The sequence below is a fragment of the Oncorhynchus mykiss genome, chromosome 19 (assembly GCF_013265735.2).
Source record: "Oncorhynchus mykiss isolate Arlee chromosome 19, USDA_OmykA_1.1, whole genome shotgun sequence".
NCBI classification, from domain to species: domain Eukaryota; kingdom Metazoa; phylum Chordata; class Actinopteri; order Salmoniformes; family Salmonidae; genus Oncorhynchus; species Oncorhynchus mykiss.
Window position 1 is genome coordinate 30,120,754 of NC_048583.1, and position 14,170 is coordinate 30,134,923.

General features: G+C 42.1%; 1 protein-coding gene across 1 annotated transcript; it reads left to right on the forward strand.

Annotated features, from left to right (window-relative positions):
* The first annotated feature begins 366 nt into the window (after positions 1-366).
* Positions 367-3,065, forward strand: gsc (goosecoid). The gene is made up of 3 exons (XM_021573894.2): positions 367-873; positions 1,367-1,626; positions 1,939-3,065. The coding sequence occupies exons 1-3, from the start codon at positions 558-560 to the stop codon at positions 2,086-2,088; spliced, it is 726 nt and encodes a 241-aa protein (XP_021429569.1). The 5' UTR covers positions 367-557; the 3' UTR covers positions 2,089-3,065.
* The last annotated feature ends 11,105 nt before the right edge of the window (positions 3,066-14,170 follow it).

Sequence of the window (14,170 nt, forward strand, 5' to 3'; positions counted from 1 at the left end):
GATTTGACAAGAAGCAATATCTGATTCTTCAATAACGTTAAATATTTCACAGGGAATACGTAAACCAATCCCTTTGCTGACAATGAAATTAACCTGATTAGCTTACCTTGTAGCCTACAATTAACCCTCACGGCTGACATAGCACTGAGTTGGGTGGTTTGTTTCAAAAGTCTGCAAATAGTACGGATTAGCTTAATTGAATTAATTCTCAATACACAGATCTGTGCCTTTCACACCGTTGTGAGGTAAACCTAAAATCAGCCAATCTCTGCTCTCGGTTTGTCATCCGCTCCTCCAGCACAGGCGCAACTGGTCGGTGACGTCAGCCGAGCATATAATCGGGCTGGAGTTCAAGTGGACCACGAAAACAAGTTAGTGAAGCCTCAGTCTGAACGCATCCATCGGAGTCGGTCCAACGCGAGAGAAACACGCCAAAGTCAACAAACTCGATGTTATGACCCATATTTAGGAACTTTTTACGGACTTTCTCCTGACCTACACCGAATTTAGGACTTTTAAAAAGCAACGCATTTTATCTCCCTTTTCACGTATCGGTGATGCCCGCTGGTATGTTCAGTATCGACAGTATCCTGGCCGGAAGACCCACTTGCAAGGACTCGGTGCTCCTCCATCGGAATCCCCCAGTGGTGTTCTCTAACCTCACGGATTCCATCTACACTGCTACCGATTACAATGGACTCTACTCGCACGCAACTGGACCTTCTCCTCCGGGGATGCAGGCGGTGAACGGGACTAGAATAGGATATAATAACTATTATTACGGACAACTGCATTTGCAGGGCCCCAATGGCCCTGCGTGCTGCAGCGCTATCCCAACCCTCGGCTCGCAACAGTGCCCATGTATTCCAACAGGTAGGTTGCCCCTTTTAAAATGTAAAAACGCTGCATGTTCCTTTGGTGAGGTACAATATAACGCTGTCTGTAATGACACTTCAAAGTTAAAACGTTATGTTTATAGGGGATGGTTGATATATTGTAGATTGGTTGGTGTGTCAATTTAAGAAATGCGCCCATTGCGCAACATTACAAAGACAGTAATTTTTGGTGCCTATATAGCCTATCTAAGAAGCATATCTGTGGTGTAGCCTACTCTAATTCAGTTGAACGTTTACGTATTAACTGAAATAGTTTGTATGCTAAACTTTGTGTAGGTGGGAACATGGGATGAGTAGGCTATGTCATAGATGTGTAAAAGTGTTGTTTTTGAGTTAGTGCTCAGTTGTTTTTTCGTTTGGTTAATTTGTGATTTTGTCTGTAGGCCCATTGGGTGTGGTGCGAAATTAATTGCCTCATTGAGGATTTTTCCCCCTAATGTAATGTAATCTTTATTTATTTCTTCATGCAGGTTATGACAGCACGGGCTCCGTGCTCATCTCTCCCGTCCCGCACCAGATGATGTCCTATATGAACGTGGGCACCTTGTCTCGGACCGAGCTCCAGCTCTTGAACCAGCTCCACTGCCGACGTAAGCGGAGACACCGAACCATCTTCACCGACGAGCAGCTTGAGGCTCTGGAAAACCTTTTTCAGGAGACCAAGTACCCTGACGTCGGCACACGGGAACAGCTCGCGCGGAAAGTGCATCTACGTGAGGAGAAGGTCGAGGTGAGTGCATGCACGATGCAGTGTTGCTTTTCAGAATACCTGTGAATAATCTCTCCATTATTTAATAAAACAAATATGGGTATCAACACAGAACGTTCGTTGCACCTTGTAAAAAAATTACGCTCATAGGCCTACGTGAAAGGACACATTCTATCCAGGCGTTATACGCACATAGTAAAAGCAATCGTTCACGTCTTTCTAGTGCCAGAAATATATTCGATTAAGCCCAAAATACCTTACAATTACTCTACAACACGGTCTAACAAATATTTCATACAAATTACAAATATTGTATCTTTTATTTTCGCATAGGTGTGGTTCAAAAACAGACGAGCGAAATGGAGAAGGCAGAAAAGGTCGTCCTCGGAAGAATCTGAAAACTCACAGAAATGGAACAAATCGACGAAAATACCCACAGAAAAAACCGAGGAAAGCAAAAGTGACGTGGATTCTGACAGCTGATGTTGGTCTAACACAAAACGAGAAAAGACCGTTGGTTGCATATATGCGCAAATCTTGCACATCCACACCAATACATACAAGATTTTGACTTTTTGTACATAGTGTAAATGTCATGTGGACTGAAGTAATGAAATGTGTTGCCATGATGTTGCACAGTTGTATAGTAAATATTACTTTTTATTATTGCTATGGGGGTAGGCTATTTATATTTAATTTAAAGTGTAATGTTATGCATACCATCTCGAAGATGTGGTGTGCAAGGAGCCTGGACCAATTTTCTGGCGTGTCTCAATACTTTGCGATCTGACATGACATCTCATATGGATATTACTAAATGTTATAAATCTGATATTGTTTTATTATACTTGCGTGGTCTATTCATCATCACGATTTACTGCGAGGAATATTCTGAAACTACATCAATGGGAGAAGATATTTTAGAGCTTACTAGACGGGGGCAACCTTTATAAGATAAATGGACTGAAGTATATTTGTCAACTCTTTACCAACAGGCGTGTTTTGGGGATTTTGACTGAAACGTTTTGTCTATATGTTGCAATTAACGACAATTACAGTAAGAATGAATATACATTAAATCATATCTGAATCATCTCTATTTCGTTGGTCTCTTTTCAATGAATGTATTTTTCTATTTATAATAATATTATCTAGTCATTTTGGAAATTAAAATGCTATAGATTTACATTAGGCTAAAGTTGGTTGTTGCCCAGATGCAAGTCAATTGAAAACAGACACACTTTTGCGTAGAAATAATGCTTACATAGTAGTGGGTTACTTGATGGAGAAGTCATAAATGGTACAGTTGATATGGAGCTTCTAGTCTTCTTATAACATTTACTAGAATGTGTCGTATTGGTAGAAAACACATTCAATTGTTCTCGATCCATGCGCATAAATTAAACCTTGGATGTGGCAAAAATATACGCTGGGAAAATATGCATTTTCGAATACTAAAACTGTTCACGAGATGTTTTTTTTGTCCCCGTTTAATTAAATGTATCAAAAATCATGATCAAAAGCACAAATTATTTCGTTTACAACAGCAAAGATGAATCTATCACCAACATACTCAAAACAACAGGTGTTGTCGTTAAAAACATTTTCATAACATAGGCATATATGTTTTTTTCGTTGCCTTTTTCATGAATTTGACAAACCAACAGTTGTCTTTTTAGCCTAATGATAACTTTAGTTATGTTTCAGTGAACTCCACCACCAGCTGAAATATCGACATTTTCTGTCAATTCACAGGTGATCGAATAACTAACAATTTGGTCAGGAATGAATCCCAAAAACGACCAACCTAAATTCACCTCAGACGACATTAAATATCCTACACAACTCACTAAAAGTAAATAATCAACCATTTTAGACAAGATATTGTACAAATGATGGGTCAGCTTCCCAAGTCATGTTTTCTCACACGGAATAAGGGAGATCCATTGTAATACACACCAGAGGTAGCTCATAATACCGGTCATGTGGGAGGGCTGGTAATCAAATTCGATGATTAATTATTTTGTAGAAAATAAAATAATGAATTAAACTTCAGCCCCACACCATGCTGGGAGTGTAAAAAAATGTATGTACAAATCACGGATTGCCCCTTTAATTTGTAATTCAAAGCGATTTACATACCTGATTCAAACCGTTTTCCATATTGCATGTTAGTGATAGTCAAAGCTTATCAGTATGTCTATGTCATACACAATTTATAACATTTATCTTAATTCCCCCATGTCTACACCAGCCCTAATATCTAACAGTGTCAACTGGTGTACATGGAAAGGCGTTGCATTGTTACGTTGTTATATGGTGTTACTCACTTATATTTTACATTTTGGTGTATTACCAAATACCAATTATTTTCGGTGTATTACCATTGATGTTAGTCCTAATTGTGTTATATTATATCTATATATATGCCTAGCGTTGAAAAGTGGAGTGCTTATTTCCATAGGCCTACAATGAAATATAGGAAAACTGATCAGGAATGCATCCCTAATTTACATTTCAATACCATATTTAACAGCAATGCTAGGTAATGGAATTTTGAGTTAGAGATCTATATTTTCCGTCTTCCACGGTCAAATCACCCTTCACAAAAAAACCAGCTCCACTTGACCTTTAAAATGGTTTACATTTGTATGATTTCTATGAGCTTATGCAGCAAGACGGTAAAATGCTATGAGGAGCTGCTTCAAAGCTCACATTTTGGTATCTCTTTACTATAGCCCCCTAATGCTAAGACATTGTAATATTTGTCTTACAGCTACAAACGACATTATAATATCCGTCATAGGCAGTCATTATTGTTTTGTCCTCTTACACTCTTACAGATGCTGTATCTTAACTTGATCATCCTGTTGTTGCAGGGATTTTCCTTCATGGCAGGAAATGCAAACTTTTTCTGTCTATTCAAGGTTTAATAAGACTTCTAAGGTATGTAATTTCCACTTTCAGACTTGATTTTCCCTAACGAAAAATGTATCAACCCCTCCAACAAAAAATGTAAATTAATTCTAATCCACATGATAATTCACATAAAAATTATAATTTCCTGTTGCTGCATTATTATTTTCCTGCTGTAGCAACCTGGTTCAAAATTAAGATCCCACATATGTAGAAAAAAAAGTGCCACCTAGAACCTGTCCCCATAAGGGAACCCTTTAAATAACCCTTTTTGGTTCCAGGTAGGGCGTCGAGTTGTGCGTGCTGGTAGACGCTAATTATGTGTAGGCCTACGGCAGCTACGGCTGCATTTCGGATACGTTTGTATGTTGTAGCGTGGCACATATCTTTCTTGTGTTATTATATAAAACAACTTTGTTGATGTGTATGGCTACATTTCAGATACATAAGTGTACATTTGAACAGCAGTAGGACCAATCTATCTTGTTTTAATAGGGCTCAAAAGCAATTCTAGTTGTGACTTAAAATGCCCCCCTCAGGCATGTCATCATAGAGCCGGGCCTGGGTAGAACCCTATTGGGCTCCATATAGAACCCTTTCCCCAGTGTTTTCTACATGGAACCCCAAAAAGTTCTACCTGAAACCAAAAAGGGGTATTCTTTCTAAGAGCGTTGATCACACTGTGTGTCCCTCCCTACTCCTTACAAAACCCCCAGACCCACACAAGTTCACAACCACACAAATCAAATATATTATCCCCTGTCATTACCTCATGGAAATGACACCATATAAAATCATGATATATACACGACAGACCCTCCACAATCCTCAATTTTACCCATGTGCTGGTTTGGCATAGCAGGTACTGACGTTGATTTATATTGAAATGCATTGATTTCTTATTAAAGGGGCAAGCTGGGATTTGATATGAGGGGTAATGTAAACGGGTTCCCATGCTGTGTGCCCTGCGTCTACACCAGGCTGTTTTGCATCTCAATTTGTAGATGAGGTATTTAAAGGTAATAGAAGATACATAGACACAATATAGGAACATTATTTGGTCTAAAGATGACAGATATGGATTTTTTTTTTATCAGTGTAGATTGAAAGTACGGTATATATCAGAGTGCAGTGAAAGTACCTATCAAGGTTTGATACTGTCATTTAAAATCAGGGTCGATGGCAACTGGTACACATTATACTTCTCTATATTTTGGAAGAACAGTGTGATAGCAATAAATATGCAGGAATTGTATTGGAGAGTCAAGCTTTTATTTTGCACCATCGTCTAATATGTGGAATTCTTTGAATGATTCTGAACACTTTTGAATCCCTAGATAGAAACATGGAAATTCCTAAAGTCTACATTATGTGAACATTTGATTAGTCCTTTGGGAAAACTATAATCATTTCAGCAATGCGTGCAATGACGATTTCATCCTTATGATTGTATCTTGCTAATGATTGTCATTAGCTTCAGTATTTCACTGCTACACAATCTAAGACTATCATCAAGTAACATCTCCTGCATTTACTCCTCTAATCCCTAAAAGAAACATTATGTTTTGAATCTCATTTTAATAATTCAATCTAGGGCATAATTATTCGAATCAAATTTCCAAGTGGTCAGTTTGATTTTCCAACCCACCAAATTTTCCAAGATAGGTACCGAAAAGATCCTATAATTGTGTTATATTTAAGTTATATTTAATTCTGTGATAGGTACTATCTGGTTGAGTATTTCCAGAGATAGATTTAATATGGGGAAAATAACGGCAGGACTCCTAAAGTGACAGTTTGAAACAGATTAGAGGAGGTCCAGAGCAGGTACTTAAAGATTTGTCCATACTATAGACCATGAAACACAACACATATTCCTAATGATCCCTTATACAGTATGTCCAGCTGTGATTTATAAAGTGTTGCAGCGCAGGGCGCCAGTGAAATATACAAAACACAGGGCCAGCCACAGTCATTAATCAATGCTTTTTTTTCATGAGCAGTAATTTTCTATTTCACAAATTTAATGCAACTTTTTTCTCTCTGAAACGATCGTTTTTTTGGGACCTCTTTTATGCGTCGTTCCCGGCACTTGCAAAAATAGAGGTGGAGTCCAAGAAAAATTAGGTATTGAGTTAACTCTCAGAGAAGATAAATCTTTGCTCCTTTGCAAGCGCTTAGAGAAAACCTCTCTCTTTATTTTCTATTTTTCCCTCAGAAGTGTCGCTATGTTTTGAAGTGAGAGCTAGGCTCTCTGGCTCTCGCATCCAGCCATTCTGTGGACAAGTTTCTCTTACATAAGCCTTTCTCTCTACCCTGTGATGTTGAAAGCTGATGTATATACTCCCCGTATCATACTGTATCAGCCCCGAGGGCCCCAGCTCTAATGTTATTAGTACATGGGGTCTGGAGAGTCATAGTGCTGGGTGATTTGGCCTCTGGACTGACAGCTCTTGGGTGGATTCCCTGGTCGGTCTAAAGATAGACAAGGGTGTTGGCCTGCTCTGTGGTCCACTTCCATAGACATACTGTAAAATGGCCTCATCATGGCAGGCAGGACCTCCGAATGAAAGTTAAGACAAATAATGCATATTTTTACAAATGTAAACTTTCTACTATATTATTACCATATTTCACTGGGATGACGTGTGGTTTGGTGTTTGTTTTTGTTTTGTGCTGGACTCTCTCTCTCTCTCTCGCTCGCTCTCTGTCTCGCTCTCTCCCCCTCTCTCGCTCTCTTGCTCTCTGTCTCGCTCTCTCGCTCTCTGTCTCATTCTCTCGCTTTCGCTCCCCCTCTCTCTCGCTGTCTCTCTCTCTCCCTCCCCCTCTCCCAGCCGGCTGAAAAGGCCTGTTCCTTTCAGAATCAGAACCACCTTTGCCTTAAGGCTAGATTAGGGCTGAGCGTACACACACACACACACACACACACACACACACACACACACACACACACACACACACACACACACACACACACACACACACACACACACACACACACACACACACACACACACACACACACACACACACACACACACACACACACACACACACACACACACACACACACACACACACACATCCAATGACACCATTGGAGATGATAAACAAATACTTAATTGTAAGGATCCTTTTATAGCTGAGTTTAGCGCCTGAAAGCTCTTAACTACTGTAATGTTCTCTCTGACCAGCCGTGTAATTACATTGCCTGTCACCACACACATCGCAGCACACCAGTCATCGACTGACTTCTATTAGTCAGCGGGCCCCCTGCTAAACCGCTAAGGACCTTTAAATCTGGGAGCCAGCAGGTCAAGCCTAACCAACCGCTGCCAGCGTTCACTTATCTCAAAGGTGAACATGGTGCTCGTAAAGTTCGAGACAACTCCCCTCTGAGCCAACGAGGTTCAGGAATCAGGGGCTATTCTGTGGGTCTTAAAGACCTTAGAGAGAGAGAGGGAAAAAGAGATAGAGAGGGGCAGAGAGAGAAAGAGAGAGTGAGAGAGAGAGAAAGAGAGAGTGAGAGAGATAGAGAGTGAGAGAAAGAGAGAAAGAGAGAGATAGAGTGAGAGAGATAGAGAGCGAGAGAAAGAAAGAAAGAGAGAGAGCATAATGTTTTTGCTGTGGCCATCACACGCCAAACCAAACACACATGAGTAATATGGATGAGGTATACCTCTACCTAATGTGTGCTTTTCTGCCCCTATTCATGCTGAATGCTGGGTAATTGGGGTGTGTGGTGGGGCCCGGGCAGACAGGCAGGAGATGGGGAAGGGACTAGTATACACAGCTAGAGGCCGAGGGAGGGAGATGAGGAAGGTTTTAGTATACACAGCTAGGGGCCGAGGTCTGACCACTGATTACCACCGTGGGTTGAACTCAGCCACCCACAGGACCTGGGGAGCAAGGAGGCAAGGACGGATGAGGGAGGTGAAGAGGGGGGTGTGGATTTAGGGGGAGTGTGTGGGGAGTCAGAGGAGAGGGCATTGACTTGAGTGAGGACAAGGCAATCTGGGGTAAAAAGGGGGTTAGTGGGGTATGGTGGTGAGAGGGGGAGGGTGGTGCAGGGGAAAGAGGAGGAGAATTGGGGGATTAGAGGTATGTGCTGGGGTGAGTTGAGAGGATAAGAGGGGGATGAAAGAGGGGGTGGGGTGAATCCAAGCTCATGTTTAGAGGGTGTTGTATATGTACATGCCCCTTTAACCTGGCATAGAGTGTTTACCCCAAGTTAAAACCTGTGAGTGTAGCTGGCAAAGGACCAGCTATACACACGCACGCGCACGCACACACACACACACACACACACACACACACACACACACACACACACACACACACACACACACACACACACACACACACACACACACACACACACACACACACACACACACACACACACACACACACACACAACATTATAGTGTAGTGTGGGGCCTGCAACATTATCCAGACATAGAACCATCAACTATCAACTCGACACAACCCACTACTATGTACGCACGCCTGTGTAGTGCTTAGGCCGGCATATTTATGTCACTATACAATGTAACCCTCCCCCTCTCTCTCTCCCCTCCAGCATCCCACCAACTGCCAGCTCCACTAAATGCCTGACAGTGGAATGGTTGTTTTTCATCTCACAACATCTCCCCTACACACCCGTCCCCTCCTCCCACCTCCCTCTCCCGTCCCTCTCTCCTCACGGTCGCTGAGTGAGCTAGGAGTAAATAAAACAATGTGTGGATTAATGATCAAGTGATTTGAGGGTCTGTGTTTTGTTCTTTCAGGGCAAATCACTCGCTATTTACTCAGATCATGAATCAAAATGATGCTCTGTATCAACAACAGAACTATGGTCCTGGGAAATTATGAAGGATAAATCACAAGTAAAACAGAATGACCTCTCTTCTCTCCATCCAACCACACATACGCACGCACTCATGTACGCAAATGCGCACACACACACACACACACACACACACACACACACACACACACACACACACACACACACACACACACACACGCACACACACACACACACACGCACACACACACGCACACACACACGCACACACACACACACAGCCTAAATTTGAATTTCAACAAAATAAGGACATGAAAAAGTCTTGTTTAGTTTCCCTACCTTCAGGACATTCTGGTGACTTGTCAGGACATTCTGGTCCTGTTAAGGGAGAAAAACATGTACACACACGCGCACAAACACACGCGCACGCGCACGCGCACGCGCACACGCACACGCACACACACACACACACACACACACACACACACACACACACACACACACACACACACACACACACACACACACACACACACACACACACACACACACACACACACACACACACGCTGTCTGCTATCTGATAATAGCCGCTCCTGGACTAAAACACAGTAGAACATAATAAACATGTCCACATCTGATTAATCTGTGTTTTTCCTCTAAATACTATTAAGCCCATTTATATACTTAAAATTCAAACTAGCCTGTGGTTTATATCAAATGCTGAGGGAACTGAAAACAAATGATTGCATGAACATTTTTTCTACCGGACAGAAAGTAAGTCATGAAAATGCTTTTTTTGGCTGGTAAGTTACATGGTGCACACAGGTCACATGTAAAAGATTTCTAAACTCAACGCTACCTTGAGCTTTGGAACATTGAAACACTAACTTTACATGGAGATGAATGCATATAATTAAACAGAATAGCATGTACCCTTGTATGTTAAAAGGCCATGTACTGTCGTTTTCTATGCTTGATTTGCCAAGCCTCAATCATTTGGAGTGTGCATGTCAATTATGTCTGTTCATATGGACAGGAGGAAAAACATTTTTTTATCTGACTTGACTCCCCTTAAAAAATAATGAATATGATCAAAAACATTTACTGTATATGATTAATAGCGCATCATCACATAATGACAAACATACAAGATATCCTATTTTTGGAGCGAGGGGCAGCATTTAACATTGCTACAATATATTTACAAAAGTATGTGGACACCCCTTCAAATGAGTGAATGCGTCTATTTCAGCCACACTCGTTACTGACAGCTGTATAAAAACTGAGCATGCAATCTCAATAGACAAACATTGACCCTACTGAAGAGCTCAGTGACTTTCAATGTGGCCCCGTCATAGGATGCCACCTTTTCAACAAGTCAGTTTGTCAAATTTCTGCCCTACTAGAGCTGGCCTGGTCAACTGTAAGTGCTGTTAACAACGGCTAAGTGGTAGGCCAACACAAGCTCACAGAACGGGACTGCCAAGTGCTGAAGCGCATTATTTTGGAATTAGTTTAATGCCCATGATGTTTGAATGAGATGTTCGTCAAGTAGGTGTCCACATACTTTTGGTCATGTAGTGTATCTTTCAACCCATCCGTCATTGGTTTCCCCAGGAGATGTAAATGCAGCGAGAGAGAGGTCGTCCAGTCCACCCAGGAACAGCTGTGGTGGGCTAGTACCGACATGCAGGGAGTAGACTCCAATTGTCTGTTGCATTAGATTTGCCTGCCTCCCCTTGGTCTTGGGATTCACAAGGCTAACCTGGGCTATAAACAGTTAGTGACATGAGTATGATGCTGTACATTGTAATATAGATGTTTTTATATTTGTTTCCTCAGAGTTTCTATACTTAGGGCCATAGTTTTTTCATGACCGTGTGGGACCCGAACAGGGAAAACTCTGCAAATCTCGGCCATAGTTATAGATTATTACCAACATGGTAAGGAAAAACTCATTGTCCTAAATATTCGATGCCAACATGGCTGCGTTTACACAGGTGGCCCAATTCAGATTTTTTTTCAATTAGATCAGCTCTACGAAAGATCTAATATGAAAAGATCTGATGTGATTGGTCAAAAGACCAATTAGTGGAAAGAAATATCAAAATTGGTCTGCCTGTGTAAACACAGCCTAAAACCACTAAGAATATCAAATCTTCTTTAGAAGAGCAATGGCCAGCGTCTCTGGTTCTGTAACAGGAATTCTTAAGTATAGAAGGAACACTTAGTTTAAGTCCTAAATGGCACCCTATTCCCATTATAGTGCACTAATTTTGAACAGAAGCCTATGGACCCTGGTCAAAAAAAGTGCACTACAATAGGGTGCCATTTTGGACGCAAGAAGATTCACAGTGAATAGCTGTGTTGGAGCTGCCCCCTTGTGGGCCAGAGGTGTAACAACATGGATAAAGCCAATCACTGCTTTTGGGTCAATGAAGAAAAGTCACATTCTGACTTACTAATGAAACTGATCGTTGATACATTTTAAATCAGTAAGATGATTATGTAGTTATTTACCATCAATTAATATAATTTTATTATAAACATAGCTGTTGTTCTACAACAAAGTGAATTTATAAAAAGCTCCTATGTTTTCAAAATGTACATAATAATTTGATATGTTGATGCATAATAATATAACATATTTTTCAATTTCGGAGAAATCTCCTAAATCAAAACCATGCCGTCATCATACGTCTCAACCTCCAATCTAAATTGCTGAGACAGACAATTACTCTAAAAAACATCTCAAATAGCTGAGATAGCATTTACACAGCCTCTGCCTCATTTTGTGTCCCAAATGGCACCATATTCCCTATATAGTGTTCTATTTTTGACCAGGGCCCATAAAGTTCTGGTCAAAAGCAGTGCGCTACATAGGGAATATGATGCCATACACACTGACATTCTCTTGATTCATATCCTGTCTAGTGATATCTACAGTATCTAATACCCCCTTTCCCTCTTTCCAATTCCTCATAGAACCAACATGGAAGCATCCCAAATGACACCCTATCCCCTATGTAGTGCACTTCTTTGACCTGGGCCCATATTGCACCAAATAGGGAAAATGATACCATTTGGGACACATCCCATGTATATGAAGTCAAAGCCACGGTAATCATAGCAGCAGCGTCTCTGTGAGTCTGTCTGTTAGAGAGTCGGTCTTGGCTGCAGCGAAAGCGAAAGCGGAGCACCACATCACCTCACTGCAGTCATAACAGCCGTCAGCCAGGCCCAGTGATGGACAGCTAGTTTACAGGCCCTGTCAGGCATTAACAGATTTGATCCCTTTTGGAACAGGGTAGCGTTGGAGGGCTCGGAACAGGAAGGGTTGGGAATGTCAGACGGGAACCCCGGAGAGGTTGAGAGTCCAGGGGAGATCAGGTGTATGTGTATATGTGAGTCGAAGGGTCGAAGAAGAGATCAGTTGTGGGTGGTGGGAGTTTAACGCGAGGACCTCTCTGTGATTTGTGATTCATGGTCAGAGGAGGGTTTACACTTCCACATCTGCTGATATAGGGCCCTCCCCGTGTGGGTGTTCATGAGTTTTGCTTCATTATCTGCACATGAAGTCAGATTTGACACACACACACACACACACACACACACACACACACACACACACACACACACACACACACACACACACACACACACACACACACACACACACACACACACACACGCACACACACACACACACACACACAGAGAATATCATGAGCCGACAAACTTGTGTGATATTTCCTGAACCATGAAATTCACATTAGACTTAAAGGGAGAAAACACTGAAGTGTAAATATTTGTGGATGTTTTCAGGCGAGTTGAATCAGAGGGCATTGAGGGTTCCGGGTATAGATGGACGAGAGGATAAGCGGAGGAGGGAGGACGGAAGGAGAGAACGAAGAAGGGGTAGAAAGTGATACAGCTCCGGCGCCCGAACTCGTCTGATTACAGTGATTCCAGCTGACCTCAGAAAAGCCACAGTGTTGGCAGCCACCTTCAACTAATCTACCTTTGCTAAGTGAGTAATTGAATGTGAGAGCTTATGTATTTTTGTAATGAGCTGACAGCATATTTCCACTCCCTGCCCAAAAGGTTACCCTAATCAACATGGTCACGCTGTTTCTTTCCTCATGACAGCTCTGCGGGTAGGCATGACAAAACACGGAGCTACGCCGTGTCGCACCACACCACACTGCCTTCCCCAGCCTCCCTATGGACATGTCAGGAGTGAGAGGTTTGTCTGTTCTCAGGAAAAATGGAGGGATGGGGGGGGTGGTCGAGCGGGTAGACGAGAGAATGCGACCTCTGCCGCTGAATTAACATCAGTTCTCGACCTTGGCCTGGAAGCGGAGCTGAAATAAATCCTCCCTGTCCCTCTGCATGATGGGTAACTTTCAAGACGATGGCACGGTGTGTGTGTAATGTGTCTCCCCCCTCCTTTCCCCTCCACTTCTCGTAGAGACAGTAATGCGAGAGGGTTGTTATTGCTTGTGGGATTACGCATGCTAAAACCCAAACATTTGCAGTCGAAAGGAAAAAAAGGCCAAATGATATAAGAGGTGATCCTGTCTTTTGAATCTGTAACTTAACCTGATGGTCTATGTGGGAAATCAGCCCTGGCCCTGGGCCCTGCTTGGATTAGGTCTTTCTACCCCTCTCTCTCTCTTCCTCTGGGCCGGCTCAGACCACAGAGGCCTCCCCTCTAGTTAAACACACTGCAGGGATACACACAGAACGGAGGCATCTGGGGGATCATTCTAGATTGCGTACGGAGGTGTTCCATTTAGAATGCCAAAACAATTTCACTGAGACGTTCTGAGGTTC

What these genes read in the sequence shown, in the direction of transcription:
- gsc (XM_021573894.2), top strand. Translation starts at nt 558, where the DNA reads ATGCCCGCTGGTATGTTCAGTATCGACAGTATCCTGGCCGGAAGACCC. An exon ending in GTGCCCATGTATTCCAACAG is followed by an intron (nt 874 to 1,366) that starts GTAGGTTGCCCC and finishes TTCTTCATGCAG; the next exon opens with GTTATGACAGCACGGGCTCC. An exon ending in TACGTGAGGAGAAGGTCGAG is followed by an intron (nt 1,627 to 1,938) that starts GTGAGTGCATGC and finishes ATTTTCGCATAG; the next exon opens with GTGTGGTTCAAAAACAGACG.